Source organism: Gekko japonicus, unplaced genomic scaffold (assembly GCF_001447785.1).
Source record: "Gekko japonicus isolate JY-2015 unplaced genomic scaffold, Gekko_japonicus_V1.1 scaffold135, whole genome shotgun sequence".
Taxonomy (NCBI): Eukaryota; Metazoa; Chordata; class Lepidosauria; order Squamata; family Gekkonidae; genus Gekko; species Gekko japonicus.
The window spans coordinates 425958-442904 of NW_015175359.1; the positions used below are offsets into that span (position 1 = coordinate 425958).

At 42.1% G+C, this 16947-nt stretch overlaps 1 protein-coding gene across 1 annotated transcript in view; it reads right to left on the reverse strand.

Moving 5' to 3' along the window:
* Nucleotides 1–16947, reverse strand: part of TAOK3 (TAO kinase 3) — a 147617-nt gene that overhangs the window by 63723 nt on the left and 66947 nt on the right. The window contains 4 exon segments of the mRNA XM_015425354.1: nt 1401–1482; nt 5716–5809; nt 13191–13282; nt 16573–16686. Of these exon segments, the coding sequence (XP_015280840.1) occupies nt 1401–1482; nt 5716–5809; nt 13191–13282; nt 16573–16686 (382 nt within the window).

A 16947-nucleotide genomic window follows, 5' to 3' on the forward strand; every position in this document is an offset into this window, starting at 1 on the left:
ACAACCACACAGCGCTGATGGCAGACAGACTCCCTTCCGGAAAAGAAAAAAAACAGGACTTCACAATCCTCCTGCCCCTGTGAAGCTGGCTTTTATACCCTGCTTTTCTCTACCATAAAGAGTCTCAAAGCAGCTTACAATCACCTTCCCTTCCTCGCTCCACAACAGGCCCCTTGTGAGGTAGGTGGGGCTGAGAGAGTTCTGAGAGAACAGTGACTGGCCCAAGGTTGCCCAGCAGGCTTCATGTGGAGTGGGGAATCGAACTCAGTTCTCCATATTAGAGCCCGCCTCTATTAACCACTACACCAAGCTGGCTGAGGCAATTCCCCTTCTTGGTCTCTGAATCTTCTACTACACCCTTACTCCTATTTTATCCTGAAAATTTCTCTTATTCTTCTCTAGAACTATGTTATCCACCTGACCTTTCCTCCCATCTCCTCTCTGAAGTAATTACTAGCAATAGATGCACTCCCTTGCAGCTTGAGGCATAACTTGAGTCCCCAATTATGAGCAGCATCTGCAAACATTCCAAGAGAGAGAGCTAGTGCTTTTCATCAAAAGCTCTACATTAGCTCACTTTTCTTTTGCACATGCGCATTCTCAGTAGAGTAGCTTGGAAACTGCAGTGCAGATGCAGGGGGAGGCAGTACATTGCCTAGTCGACGATGTGACACTACTCTCTTTGTACTCTCGCATCACTACAATGTCTTGCCTATTGCTCCAGATTACCATCGTGGATCCCACTGTGGAGGATGTAGCAGCAGAACTGTGGTGCTTACCGTTGTTCAAGCCAATTCCAGCAATCACAACAGTTTTATCAAGATCAAGGAAGAAATTAAAACCATCAGCTTTTGAGCATGTACCAATAGCAGCTACCAGCTTCGGTTGCCTAGTCTGATGAATACCAACTGCAGAGGCACAAAAGCAGCACAGAGACTCAAAACACAGCTTGCTTTCAAGAGCGACCAAAGAAATAATTTGAATGCAAAAGGGATAAACTTGTAACAAAAATGAGCATTACAAGCCCTTTATCTTCAAATTTTCTTGCACCACTAGTGATTACTACTTTCGGTTAATCTCAAAATGCTTTTAAGTTAAGCAAAATAAATAAAAAAGTGTAAATTATTGAATTATATTATGTTTTATGGCAGGTTTTGTAATAGTGGTAGTAACTACAACTTGTTCTGATCCAGTCCCACCTGGAAGCATGCTGAAGTAAGGAAAGCATTAAGCACTTTCTAAAGGAACCTTGAACATGTGACATGATGCTGCAAAGGGGAACAACTATACAAATCCAAATACTGTGCTAGGGTAACCTGTCATACGTCCAACATGAGTGGCTACCACAGTCCTTCTTTACAAAGATACACACACACCCCTCAGAGATTTGAAAAATTTACCCGCAGTAACTCTGCCGATGATGGTCTTTCCTGAGGTATTTTTTGCAAGCAGTAATCAACAAATCCCCTAAAAGAAGACGTCCTGAGTGTAGAAATAATATGCAAGACAATAAAGTTAGGTTTCAGAAGGTAAGGACAAAAGAAAAAGGAACATATTGTTGAAAGTCAGCAAGATGACACTACAGAATAGAATAAATATCAATATCAAGCTTGGATTCTGAAATACAAGCCTGTGGCCTGTAATAGGCTACTTCTAGTCACCTTCCAGATCATAGTTTGCCAAATACCATCACATGTGGCACAGTGCACAGTGTCTGGGGCTTAAGGTGTGACCAACCTGGGTTCATTTCTGTAGTCGGCCACTGGGTGACTTCAGGGACCCAAAGGAGAAATTTCGGTGAAAAGAACAATAATTCAAAAGCAAACCGCAATACTAAACAATAAATAAATTCTGTTTATTCTATTTTTGTGTGTCCTATTTTTACATAACAATAAAGTTAATGTGCATAAATGATTAATAATATAAACTTTCAGTCCAATCTATATATAAAGCCTCAGGTTTATACAATGTTCTCAACTCAAAGTCCATATGGTGGTTTGTATGTATGGACTTTGAATTTATTGTTTGGTACTGTGGTTTGCTTTTGGATTATTGGGTGACTTTAGGCAGGCAACTCTTTCAACCGAACCCAGAAGCCCTCAATTTGGCGCCCTTGGGCACCACAGTGCCCTCCAGCACTTTTCCTGGCACCCGCCAAATGTTTTAGAAAGTGGGTGGGACCAAGTGGGACTTTTGCCCTGCAGGGCTTCTGATTGGCTGTGCACATTTTTAACACGCTGTTTTGGCAGCAGCTGCCACTGCAAAACAAGGATCTTCACTGTGTGACTGAAGGTAAGATGTGTGGATGCAAGAATACATGCCTAAACAGTACATTTATTTTAGAATGCATCCTGTTAAACCAGTGGCTCTCAAACATTTTTGGGCCACCCCCCCTTCATCCCATAAACTCATCCCCAGTGCCCCCTACCCTACCCTATAAAATGCATTATTCAGAATAGCAGTTTGCACGACCCACTAAGGAAGATAACAATAAAATTCAAAACAGTAACAATTAATTGTACATTTGTTCAAAATCCAATTAAAACTGTAATTTATTCAACAAAATTGATGAACTTGCTCCAGTGATACTAGCTTTTTAAAGTTTGACAGTCATTTAGCATGAATCTTAGATATCACATTTAGTAACTGCTTTACTGTTCAGTAAATTCTTAACCATAATTATTAGCAGAATTTTTATTATTTATGCCCTACATTTTCTGTCAATTATTCAGATTCTTCCTTCAACCCCCTAAATTTTGCCTAAAAACAGGGGTTTTTTCCCGTTTGAAAATAGTTATTGAGGAATAGCTAGTTATCCAACTATTACAAGAATAAATGAGACACTATATCCCAAGGATTTAAAATTTGGTTTCCTGTAGTAAGTTTCCTTTGATACCATTTTAAATTGTTGCACCCTTGGTGCAATTTCAGGTGGCCTGCATTATCAGATTTAAACTGCAGGGAAACAAATACAGCTGTCATACATGATAGCTACCATATGGCAACTTTTCAGACACACAGGCACTCTAATGCGAGCATCAGACTAGCTTCTTATTTTATCTAAGGCACGTGTGATGTCTTGGCTGGCTGCCACAGAGACCACACAATGGAAGCTTGTAAACACAGTCCAGAATCAAGGTCAGTCAGAGCCAAAAGTCAAAGAGCCAGGACGTCAATTCAAGGTTGCAAGGATAAGGAGCGGCTGGAACACACACACAGGAGCAGGTCTGAATGAGCAAAGTTGCTGCTGAATTGAACCAGTTGCACAGAGTGCTTTTGAGCAGGTCCTTCCTTCCCTAGTGTTGAGTCTGCAAAGGCTTACAGTTCTTCCCTCTGCCTCTGCAAGAGCTGGAGTCTGGCACTCCTTCTTCGCTCCTGCATAGTCAGCCTCTGGCGTGCCCTACGTCTGGGGCACTCAGGAGAACTAGTCTGGTCTTGGGGTGTCTCCAACTGGGGGTGCTGGGCCAGGCTCAGGATCGGCCTCTCCTTCTGGCTGCACCTCCTGTGCAGCTGCTGGGACTCTTCTTCCTCAGGTATAGTTGAGGGTTCTTCTTCTGGGCTGACTGCAGAGGAGGCTGGGCTGCTCCCTGCCTCTTCCTGAAGAACTGGTCATGAAAGGACGACAGTAGTGTGACGACCCCTTATCTGGGGAGGTCTGGTTTTCCTTTAAAATGTTCTTTTTATTTTGTTCAACTGGGTATATCCGGCTGCCACCAGGAAATTTAAGGCTTTCCAAACCTTTATACTATAATATTTCTATCATTGGGTAGGTAGGTCGAGGTTTTAGGCTTTCGAGGTACTATGTGTTTCCTGAGAAATTATTTCTTTCAGAGCTGGCAGACTTAAATAAAAGTAGATTTATTGAGATAATTCGTAAATTATATGGTAGAATACTGTAACTAGGAATGGGTAAATACTAAACAATTGCTTTGGGTATTTCACACACTTTTCTCTCCACTGTCAGGGATCTTGGCATATAACTTTGTAACTTTAACTCAAGGTCATGTAAGTTCACTGTTTCTCTCCAGGACATACAGCCTTTCCTAAACTTTGTCTTCAATTACTTTCATTTACATTTTACTATTCTCTCAGAACAACCTCAGCTGTTCTTAACTGCACACACACAGACTGCTTCTCTCACAGACTTCAGAACGAACTAACTAACTTAACAACTGTCTTTATCAACTGTCACCCTACAGCTGTCAAAACCTCAAACTGTCACTCCTGATAGACATACATATTCATCCACACAGCATCACTTCCAAAACCCCTCCCCCTCTGTCACTCACCAATCACACCACACTTGCCTCTTCAAGCACTCTAGACTATCACATCCAACCAAACTTTTAAAGAGACACACACCCATAAACAAGGAATCGTTACAAGTAGTATTATCCGGAACTTATACTGACGGGTTAGGCTGGTCAACGGAACCCCATCTTGGACCGATAAGAACCAATATCAAGAGCACCGGCACTTTGTTGTGATGGATTGTTTTATTATGTTTTTAGCTGTTCGATTCTGGCATGTGCCTCTTTTGTTAGCCGCCCTGAGACCGTTTGGGGAGGGCGGGATATAAATTTAATAAATAAATAAATAAATACCTCACCTGAGGAGTAGTCAGCCTCAGCAGACCTAGTACCCACAACAGCATGTCTTTCCCACCTCTCCCCAGTTTGATGGGGCACTTAATGATAATACCCCTACTCCACCTCCAATAACCTGCCAAACATCTCTGGAACACTAAAGGGTATATACCTCAATTGTCTTTCATTACCATTTAATAGTTTTCTAAGGCTTCACAGTGGGACATGATCCACTTTACATGTTTAAGGACAGACACATATCCTTAAATACTTGCGCCTGTGTCAGAGGCACAGCCCAATAAGGACTGGCCATTTAACATCTTTCACTGCTGCTGTTGGTCTTTTAACTTATCATGCGGCTGTAATGCTTCTAATGGTTTTATTGTTAGCTATTTTCATTGCTTATTGTTGCCATTGTTTCCCTAGTTGAGTTAGGAATGTTACTGAATGTTATCAACTTCGTAAATTCCACTTTTGGCTATTGTTTCCCACTGCCTGAGATGAAAGTGCATTCATACACCCCTCCCCAACCACACTAATGACATTCTATGGAAATATTACCATTAAAATTAGTTCTGCTAAAATGACATTAAATGGCACAGACAAAATGAGAACATCCAGCAATGAAAAATGGTCAATAGAGAAAAGTTCACAACTACAACCTATTTCTACATATCTAATTTTAATGCTGCCATTTCAGTGTTTTAATGTTTTATGGTTCTTATCAGCTTATACAGGTTTTATTGCTTTAACGTGGACACTAGAAACTACTGCAGGAACCTCTAGGGCAGGATACAAAGCTGTAAGGATGCTTGTCTGTGGTTCACATTTTACATTTTGTTGTTCCCATTTGCTGGGGGGAAACAGCATCCCCAAGGCAAACACAACTGTCACTTGAAGCTATGGGAGTATGAGGAAAGACTAGAGCCTAGGTCCCCCCCCCCCAAACACAAACACACAAACACACAAACAACAAGACACTACCCACTGCATGCATGTGACTCCCATTTTGTTTTCTCACACTGGACCCACGCAAGGATGTCATCTAGCAAACCAGAAGGGGGGCAGTGGCAAAAGGAGGCCTAGCTGGTGTCAAAAGCAGGAGCAGAAAATGGATGACAACTCTTACCATTCATTTGACTGCAACATAGGGGAGTCGTTCTGGGCTATGTGATATAAGGCACTCATAGCATTCATATTGAAGAGAGGAGGCTTCCGTTCCGCTGCAGGGAGAGACAGAAGTGATAAGGAAGGGGAGAAATCAAACCCTCACAAAGTTTCAAATTTTACTTCCAGGAGAAACCAAAATAGCTATTAAAATAAATAACCTAAATGAAATCAGCAAAAAGTAGAGAAAACTTTGCTAGTCATTGGGGATAATTTGGCAAAATCAGCACGGATGTAGTAAGCTTTAAAAAAACCCTCCACAAACCACACAAAGATCAGAAGCAGAGTGCACTACTGAGAACCACAGAACATAAGAAAATATAGCTTAGTTTAGTGGCTAGATAGCTTGTCACAAGAGGGTTGTGCACAATTTTCATTTTTAAAGACTGATCGAAAACAAACACAAATATCACCTGCATAGATGCTGCCAATTTGCATGTATTTTCTGATTTTGCATAGTTTTTTCTCCTTTCATCTGCCATAGGGAGAACCCTCGCCTCTACTAAGTCAGACCACTTCCTATTCTGACTGACAGTTCTTCAGCCTTTTGAAGGTTTTACTAGATATTTTTTATATATTTTCATGCCCAATACCTATTCTTCAAAACCAAAAATATTTTATATATATTTATTTCGGCTTGGATGACTAAAGTCTTAAGCACACATACACACATTTATGGAATAAAAACAACCAGTAAAATGTCAACACTATTTAAAAAGCACTTACATGAACAGTAGGGTGCATTATCCCAATATGAGTGTGTTACACTGACTAAAATCGTCTGGCTACATAAAATAATTCCTCCAACTGGAACCCGCTACATCAAGTCAGAACAGTTTGAGCTTTCCCCTCCTTGTTCCTTTTTTTTGCCACCAGGGCCAGAAACGTGGCCACTGCTTTGGTGACTGAAACAACTCTGTCAGATAAAAGAGGAGAAATTGACCAGGGAAGGGCAGGGAGATTTTCTTTTATCAAGATAGGTATAATATACGTCTACCTCTCCATCTTCCAGTTGGGGCAAGCTAACACTATACGATCCATCGTCTCCACCCTACCTAGGTTACAGTCGCACAGCCATTCAGAGAACGGGATGCCCTGGAAGCGGCCCAAGACTACATTCGACGGAAACGTATTCAATCTAGCCAACGTGAAGGCTCTGCGGAGTGCTGAACTTTTGAGAGTGTAGCAATAAGTAGGAATCACCGACGGCGGTGGAAGCCCCAGGGCTAGACCCGAGCATGTACACCGAGCTCTACACACTGTACTGCTGAGGTCCACTTCCCTTAATTTAGTTTTTATGAGCTTAAGGGCCTCCTTTTGCTGTGGGGAGGTATTGCCAATGTTCAGGGATTCTAATTTGGATCCAATTAACTTAGTTCTAACACTTATGTGAGTGTCCCTCTGAATCAGGTGAGCGAAGCCTGGTCCACTAGTGAGAACCCCTCTACTTTCTTTGTTGGTAAACAATGTGAATGCTAGCTGCCATGCTCTTTTCTCAATTGATGGCTGGGCGAATTCCACCCTAAGGGCCGTGCCTGCCACACATCTCGGGACTGCCGCGATGTCTCTAAGGAACGTGTGGAGAGGGGAGTCTAATTTCTCCGATACAGCTTCTATCCAAACTCCACAGCCATATAAGAGTTGCGGGACCACTTTAGCATTAAAGATCCTAATAGCTGCCGGAATATGTTTGGCCCCTTTTGAGCAATAAATTTTTTAAATTACTCTGGCTGTGAGGCTTGCGGCCTTCAGAGCCGCCTTGACATGTGGGGACCAAGATAGATTATAAGTAAAGTTAATTCCAAGATATCTGTAAAAAGAGAGGCCACATGACCACAGAAACGTCTTCGGACAGCACTGGCTCTTCAGCTTTGAAGCGGAGATGAGCACCACAACCCTAGAGTTGGACTCGACTGGCTTTTGAGCAAGGGAACCTTTACCTAAGTATTGTATATGACTTTTCTTGATATGTGTTTCTTGGAGACATACGATCTCCATTTGTTCTTTTGTAATTTGATGGAAAATTTTCCTTCTTTTATGTGAGCTGTTAAGGCCATTAACATTTATTGACAGTAATTTCAAACCTTTAGTATTCATCATTTTTATCCTTTTGTCCCCTGTTTTTGTTTTTCTGATATCTGGTTGGTATTTTTTCGTAGATCTCCTTTTTTCCATTTTTTTTGTTGTGTTTCTTCTTTTCCTTGAGCTTTGCTATTCTTTCCAGTTTCTTTCTTTCCTTGTTCTTCTTCTTCCTCCTCCTTCTTTTCTTCTTCTTCTTCTTCTAGACCAAAGGAGTCTCAGTGCAGCCTACAAACTCCCTTCCCTTCCCCTCCCCACAACAGACACCCTGCGAGGTAGGTGGGGCTGAGAGAGCTCTGACAGAAACTGCTCTTTCTCAAGGACAGCTCTGACAGAACTACGGCTTGCCCAAGGTCACCCAGCAGCTGCAAGTGGAGGAATGCGGAATCAAACCCGGTTCTCCCAGATTAATCCGCAAATTTAGCCACTTCACTGCTTACTCCCATCTCCAAATCATTAATGAACAAGTTAAAAAGCAGTGGACCAAGTACTGATCCCTGTGGTACCCCACTGCTTACCACCCTCCACTGAGAAAATTGCCCACCTACACTCACTCTCTGTTTTCTATGAACTAGCCAGTTTTTGATCCATAAAAGGACTTGTCCTTCTATCCCATGATTTTTGAGCTTACTTAGGAGCCTTTGATGAGGAACTTTATCAAAAGCTTTCTGGAAGTCAAGGTAAACAATATCTATTGGATCCCCCTTGTCCACATGTTTGTTCACCCCCTCAAAGAACACTAATAGGTTAGTGAGACAAGATCTTCCCTTACAGAACCCATGTTGAGTCTGCCTCAATAGGTTTTGTTCATCTATGTGCCTACTAATTCTTTCCTTAATAATGGTTTCCACCAATTTACCCGGTATCGACGTCAGACTGACTGGCCTGTAATTTCCCGGATCTCCTCTGGAACCCTTTTTAAAGATGGGAGTGACATTAGCTACCTTCCAATCCTCAGGAATGGAGGCAGATTTTAAGGAAAGATTACATATTTTTGTCAGGAGATCCACAAGTTCACATTTGAGTTCTTTCAGAACTCTCGGATGTATGCCATCTGGGCCTGGTGATTTATCAGTTTTTAAGTTGTCTATCAGTTTTAACCAAGGTAGGGGGAGTACTAAGTCTGATGCTCCCAATATCAATGGTATGAGCTCATCATCATCCCTCCCAAAGAACTTGACAAACTGACAAAACAATTTATTTGGCAAGATAAGAGACCAAGAAAAAAGCTTAAAGCACTACAAGACGCTAAAGAGAGAGCTGGGTTTGCACTATCAAACTGGCTTATGTATTACAGAGCAGCAGCCCTGACATGGCTTAAAGATTGGATTACTCTAGAAAACATAAGACTACTGAAACTAGAAGGACATGACCTTTTGTTAGGATGGCTTGCTTTTATATGGTATGGCAGAACAGATACTCATAACTATTTTAAATAACATTTTATTAGGTCAGCCTTACTGAAGGTGTGGGAAGAAATTTGCATGTATTTTCTGATTTACCTCCCCACATGTCCCCTCATATCAGAGAATTTACCCCTTTTAAAGTTAAAAGTGGTTGTGTGAGTCTTTTTGGCCAATTCCCTATTTATACAAATGTTGAACTCAACAACATTATGATCACTGTTCCCAAGCGGTGCAATCACTTTTACATCTCTCACCAGGTCTTGAGTGTTACTTAGGACCAAATCAAGGATCGCCTCTCCCCTGGTAGGTTCTGTGACCATCTACTCCATAGCACAGTCATTTAGAGTGTCTAGAAACTCAATCTCTTTTTCTCGACTAGAACACATATTGAAATATATATAACACATATAAAGAAAATATTTATAAAATGTTTTATAGATGGCATATTACTCCTGATAAACCGGCAAAAGTTTATCCTAATTGCTCAAATGTTTGTTGGAAATGTCAAAATAATGTGGGATCTTATTACCATATGTGGTTGTTATGCGATAAAGTAAAAAAGTATTGGTTTTGGATTCATAAAACTTTACAAAAAACGCTAAAATATTCTGTACCCTTTGTTCCAGAAATATTTTTATTGAATATTTTATCTGAAAATTGTAAAAAATATTATTCATATCTTATATTACATGTAATTACAACAACGAGACTACTTCATGCTAAATATTGGAGAAGAACAGAAACACCCTTGAGAGAAGAAACTTTAAGCAAAATTTTGGAAACTGTGGAGATGGACAAATTAACCTTAATCATGAAAGGACAACCAGAGTCAACATTTGACAATACATGGTAAAGATTTTATAAGTGGTTTGAAGACTATAGCAAATAAATTTCACAGACGCTTAAAACTCTTTAAGGACATATAAAATATAACTTTGATACAGTTGCAAGAGAGATGCACAATGATATAAGGTGAAATAGATAAGTAGACCAGTTGTTAGGGATGAGTATGTTAAACAAGAATCTGTAAGAATATTTTTCCCTCTTAAATGTTTTGTTTGTCTTTAAAAAAATAAAAAAGAGAAAAGAAATATACACTTTCATGCCTAACAGCAGATGTAAGGCCTCTTCCCCCTTTTCTTTTATAGGAAAGCTGGAATTTTCTCAGAGTACATATGATCTCAGAATACATGATGTTGTACTGTTATTTCTCTCATTACCTACTGCACAAAGAAGGCACTTTGAACTGTTGCCCTACTTATTGTTTACCTTTCACTTCTTCTCAGGGCTTTTTTTTTGGGGGGGGGGGAGGTGCCATAACTCTCAAGAGGGAAATGGAGTTTTCAATCTATATACTGAAAACTCATGAACTTTTAAATATTTTAAAAAGAATTTTGTCAAAGAGGTTCTAGAACTCTGTTCTGGCCTGTTCCCCCAGAAAAAAAGCCCTGCCTCTTCCTATTTACTGCCTAGTGCAGGGGTCCCCAACCTTTTCGGGTCTGTGGGCATCTTTAGGATTGACACAGGGTGGTGGGCACAACCAAAAGATGGCCACTGTGGGAGGCAGAGCCACCCCACAGAAAGCCCAAGTACAGAGGACATGAGGAGTAATTTTTTGAAATACAGTGGAAAGAAGAGTGAAAGAGAGAATAAAATCATTCCTGTGGTGGCAGCTGTTGCCAAAAACAAAGTTATTTTAATCAGCATAGACAATCAGATCTCAAATGGCCAATCAAAAGCCCTGCTGTGCAGAAGTCCCACTTGGCCCTACCCATTTTCTAAAAGCACTTGGTGGGCACCAGGAAAGATGTTGACAGATGCCACGGCACCTGTGGGCATCACGCTGGGGACTGTCCAGATGAGCATATATGCGCTGAGAAAAATCACCACACACACACAAATTTTGCCACTAGACCAGCTGAATGCTGCAAAAACCAAAAGACAAATTTTGACCTGAATAATTTTTTTTGTATGCATTTGCTTATTTTGAAAAATTTAAGTTTCTGCTAGACATTTGCTGGAGACAAGGAGCCATGTGTAGGAGACAAAGTCCCAAACTTTTATGGTAACAGTTGTAAGTTTTATTCAGCCTCCCTTTCTGATTTGGAATATTTTACTAGAAACTGGCAACTGAACACTGGAGAAACTTGGGATGCTAAATTTTACACCCAAATTAGAGCCCTGAACTGGATGGCCCAGACTAGCCTGATCTCATCAGATCTCGGGAGATAAACAGGGTCCTGGTTATTTCTCAGACGGGAACCTGCCAAGGAAGTCCAGTCTTGCTATGCAGTGGAAGGCGATGGCAAACCACTTCGTTTATCTCTTGCCCTGGAAACCCTACAGAGGTTGCCATAAGTTGGCTGCAAACTGACCACATTTTTCATCACCATCAAATTATTCACAAAGGGGAAAAAAACATGTGAATTGACTGACATTTTTCTTGGTTCAGAAAAAGTTCTAGCTCATTTTGCTTGTAACCCCACATGGACTACAAGCAAAGGCAATTGGTAGCCTACAAGCTCGAGCTGCCTCCTGAAGCTATTCTTTCTGATGCTGCAACCCTGCCAAATTTAATCAAGGTGTAAGTTCCTGACAGACTGCTTCATAAGCAAGAAAAGAATGTTTTCAAAGGCTTTAAAATATTCTGTGCTGTAACATTATATTTGGGTATTGTTATTTATTTATTTATCTATTAACTTGGATTTGCTAGGCTGCCCTTCCTTACAAGCAGGGCTCAGAGCAGCCTACAACAAAATAATATACACATTCTCAAGCTAAAATCTAAATTAAAACCAACTAATAAAAAACAATAGATTAAGCAGCATACATATACATTACAAGAAGTGTACAGGAAGTGACGCATGACGTAGAGCACGTTGGGGGCGTGGCCCAGATCGTCGGGGGGGGGGAACCATATGGTTTTCCCCCCGACGATCTGGGCCACGCCCCCAACGTGAGCGGCGTGGCTGCGGAGTTCCCCCCGGGGCCCGATTCCACTGCGGCGGAAATCGGGCCTACAAAGCGGGGGTTTCCCCGCCCCCCGCCCCCACTTGGCAGCCCTACTGGGGGAAGGGGTTACGAGCAATGTTCCCTCTAAGCTGTGGAGTCTTGTGAGCAAAAATTCTACTTTGTGAGCTACTGGCATTAAAGTTGTGAGCGAGCGATTTGGCTACTGCATAAATCAGTGTGCTCTGGAGCCATCTTTCCTGAGCTAAGACAAAAATCTGTGAGCCAGAGACTAAAAAACTGTGAGCTAGTTCACACTAACTCAGCTTAGAGGGAACACTGGTTACGAGGGATGAGAGTGTAAAAAAGTGCACCGCTGCTGTCCTCAACCAAAGGCCTGGTGGAACATCTCTGCCTTGCATTCCCAGTGGAAAGGTAGTAGCTCCCGCAGGGCACGGACGTCTTCTGGCAGAGAGTTCCACCAGGTGGAGGCCAGACCTGAAAAGGCCCTGGCCCTGGTTGAGGACAGCCGGAATTCTCTTGCATGCCCAAGCACATATTGCTCATAACTGTAAGACTAATAGTGCACAGTGATGCTAGCTTTACAACAGTCAGTGGAAAAGTGGTACTCAAACCAAACCAAACAAACTTTGGACTCTGGAGCACTAACTGGAGAACTCAATGGCCCTCAAGGAATACAGAAATGGTATCTTTGAACTATATAAAGTATGACACAATGGTTGAAGAATTTCCTCTTCAAGGAGATTTGCTGGCACCATCACTGTTACTGTTTAGGCTAAGGTCACATCCTGTTTTCATTTAGTAGAAATTAGCATAACCTATTTTATATATGTTGATAACCACCATGCTGGCATACAGCTTTTAGAATCACTTAGCTTTAATTAAGTACTGTTGTGATACTGAACTGAAGCTGTAAGCGGAATATAAATACACAGTACCAAATTCAGCAGATTTGTTTTGCAGAGAGTGGCCATCTACTCACCCAGCTCTATGCACGTGATTCCAAGAGACCAGACATCCACCTTCCCATCGTATTGTCCTTCGTCCATAGCCAGGATTACCTCGGGGGCCATCCTACCATGCAAGGGATACAAAAAAGTGCAGGTTACTCACCACAAAGCAAAGCCAACACCACAGAAAAATACAGAGTGTTTCTGTCCCCCGACATGGATCTTCACTAGCAGAGCAGCCCCAGAACTTAAAAATAAAAAACAGCATGGAAATCAGAATTAAGCCATGCTGGAAAAATAAATAAATAAATGCTTGCCTGCTTAGCAAACTTTTTCTGGAGGTAATGGTAAAGGAGTATGAGCAAAACAAAAAAGGGTAACCTAATGATCTGCTGTTAGTGCAACATGCTGGTACATGGGAGACCCACACCAACCTCATCCATGTTGTACCTGGAGTCAGCCAGCAGGGGCTGAAAGGGTCCTAAGGCATCAATTTCTGTCTCACCAGTGGCAGTGAGCTTTCCCACTGATACACCAACAGTGTTTTCCTGGAGATGCTCAGCCTGGAAGTACAGCTATGAAAGAAACAAGGGGATCTGGAGCACAGTGGGGAAATAGGGTACGTGGCAATCATCAGGGGAAAACCTCACGGGGAGTACATCCACACTGGTGGGTTTAAAAGGAAGGAAGGGCATACACCCGGCACCTGCAATCAAAGTGCCCCTCCACCCCTCAGCTTCATGCTGTGCTGAGTCCCCCATCTGTCCCCACAAACCAACAGCCCAGACAGTGACAACCATGGAATAAGTGCAGGCTTTATTTATTTAACTCATATATACCCTGCCTTTCTCCCCAATGGGGACCCAAAGCAGCTTACACCATTCTCCTCTCCTCCATTTTATCTTCACAACAACTTTGTGAGGTGGGTTAGGCTGAGAGTGTGTGACTGGCCCAAGGTCGCCCAGTGAGCCTCCATGGCACAAGTGGGGGATTCGAAGCTGGGTCTCCCAGATCCTAGTCCGCCATGTTTAACCACTGTACACCACACTGCCTCTCTTTGTAGCCTGAGCTGAACAAGTTGTGCCATCAGCCCAGAAAAAGGGAGGTAACTTTCACTCACGGCCGTCTTGCTTACTTCTGACTTTGTGCAAAAGTGACAGACCAAGTATGGGAAGTCATCTGGAAACACTCCAGTGGAAAAAGAAATGGTTTTTTTTTTTTTTTTTAAAGATAATTGGGAAGAGGTGGGAGAGAAATAATGCTCTCTGCTCTCAGAGCTCATAGCCATTATGTGTGTTTGGCATTTAACAGAAATAGAATAGTGCTTACGAGAGAGACTGAGCTGGGAACTAGAAATGCCTCTATTCAAATCTGATCTCTGGCATAAACTCACTAGGTGGCATTAGGCAAATCAGTATTATCAGTCTCTCTCTCTCCCCCATAAATATAATATCGGGGCAATAAGAATGGCCTACTTTATGGTATATGAAGGTGCAATATAAATGCTAATTATCAATATGAGCAAGATGGCAGCACTGAAATATGGGGGGGGGGGAGGATTCGGAAATTCTCCCATTCATTCTATAAGCCCTCAGCGGTTTGAGTAGGCGGATTTCTCCTTCTTCCCACTGCCCTTTATGTGATGCTCAGCTGCTCTCATCAGCATTCCACCCCTCCTGTAGCATGCTCAGTCCTCATCATGCAGTTTGCTGAAGGTTCTCTTCATCAATGAAGCCATATTTTTCTGCATACCTGAGAAGTCCTCTGAGGATGTATACACACTTACCTTGCATGTGGGTGGCCACGTTGGGCTGCTTCATCATTTGTGCATAGGCCAGACAGTTTACTATTAGATATTGCAATCAAATAAGTGCCCTGCCTTTCCTCTAGTAAAAGCCTGAGACAGCTTTCCACATATTAAGATTTAGAACACTTGGAACTCACACAGACCTGGTCAGAATCAATGCTCCCTCTAAGCTGTGGAGTCTTGGGAGCAAAAACTCTACTTTATGAGCTACTGGCATTAAAGTTGTGAGTGAGCAATTTAGCTACTGCATAGATTAGTTTGCTCTGGAGCCATTCCTCCTGAGAGAAGACAAAATGCATGAGCCGGATGCGAAAAACCTGTGGGCTAGCTCACACTAACTCAGCTTAGACGGAACACTGGTCAGAATATTCAGGTTCGCAAAGCCTGCCTCTAAATACATGTCAGGTTTTGTTCTAGCAGGTTTTCCCTGTGAGCAAATTACAAAATTATGCTGCTACCATGAAAAGGCTTTGCTGTCTTTCTCAGTGATTTCCACCCAACAGACAGGGAAAAAGCCTGTGCTAGAAAGAAGATCTGGCTAGTGTGAGAGTAGAAGTACCATACATGGGGCAGAGTCTTTCCTGCATACATCATACAGGCAAATTTTGGGTGCCATTAAGAGCAGCAGAGCAGGACATAGGCAAACATGACCTAGAACCCACTGTTTTCTGCACAATTCAACGTGAATAAGAGCAGCAAAAGAACATGGCAATCAATTCCAGTGTGCGACGGAACATCCTGCTAATTGCACCCTGTGTTTAATAGCCACTGAGATTTTCAGCCTTAGACATCAACGCACTCTGCTTCCACAGAAAACAATAGATGGGGTGGAGAGAGAAGAGATACAGGAGATTAAGTTAGTTAAGAATAATGGGGAAGGAATGGTCTTGTGGGTCTCAGACAGTAGCCGTGTTTTGTTTTCTTTAAAATCACACTCAAGCTACTGAGTGGTAGATGTCTAGCATCCAGAGGGGGGCGTAGGAGTTAATAACAAAATGAAAGAACATCACATTGTAATGAACCATTTAAAAGTTGACGAAGAGTGTGGAGCAATGTGCTTTGTAATGGGAGTCATAGGCACCTCCAATAAGTGCCAAGTGCCAATACCAAGTCAAGTTTTATTGGCTAGAAGGCACTGTTCATGGACAACATGGAGAAAGAACCCACATGGTTAAGGTGACTGTACTTGGAAAGAATATGGGATTACAAAACAACAAAGAGTTTAGTGGCAACCTAAAGGCTCATTAATTTAACGTGGAATAAGATTCCATCAGTCATTACTCACTTCATCAGTTGCATGAAGTGTTAAAGTTTATTGTAAGTTATCCTCAGCACTGCATGCTGCATTTTGTGAGAAAAATTAATGCCTAAATCTTTGGTCTGCTGGGGCAAAGGCTATATTTTCATTAAATGTTTTCTTCCAAGATACCAGCTCTCAGCATCAGAAATGGTTGTGCTTCTGAAAGTTGTGAGGAGGGGAACTGCATTTTCCCAGCAGAGCAGGACAGCAGATCACATAGGACACAGGACATCTGAAACAGTTGATCTAAAAATGAATGTATGTTCAAGGCAGGTCTAAAAGAAAGCTGGATTCTGGTTTCACTTACCAGTAAGGTGTCCCCACAAAGGAATTGGCAGGAGAGGCTATAGATGCGGACCCAAAATCAGCTAGCTTCACCTGACCTGGTTCTGTTAGGAGAATATTTCCTGCTTTAATATCCCTTTTGAATAGAAGAAGGAAAGCCACAATCAAGGTTACACACAAGATTTCTTTACCATATGAAATAAGCAGCCTACAGTTTTGCCAAGCTTCCCTTCCCAGACACTAGCATAGGGATAGGCACCTGCCAGCCTGAGCGTTCTGTGTCAACCTGGTCCCCAGGAGCTTCTCTTCCGGCTCCAAAAATAGGCACAGATCCTAAGGATCTCTCTTCTCCCTTATTATGCATCTCAATGGCTTTTCTTCAGTACAAACAAAACCA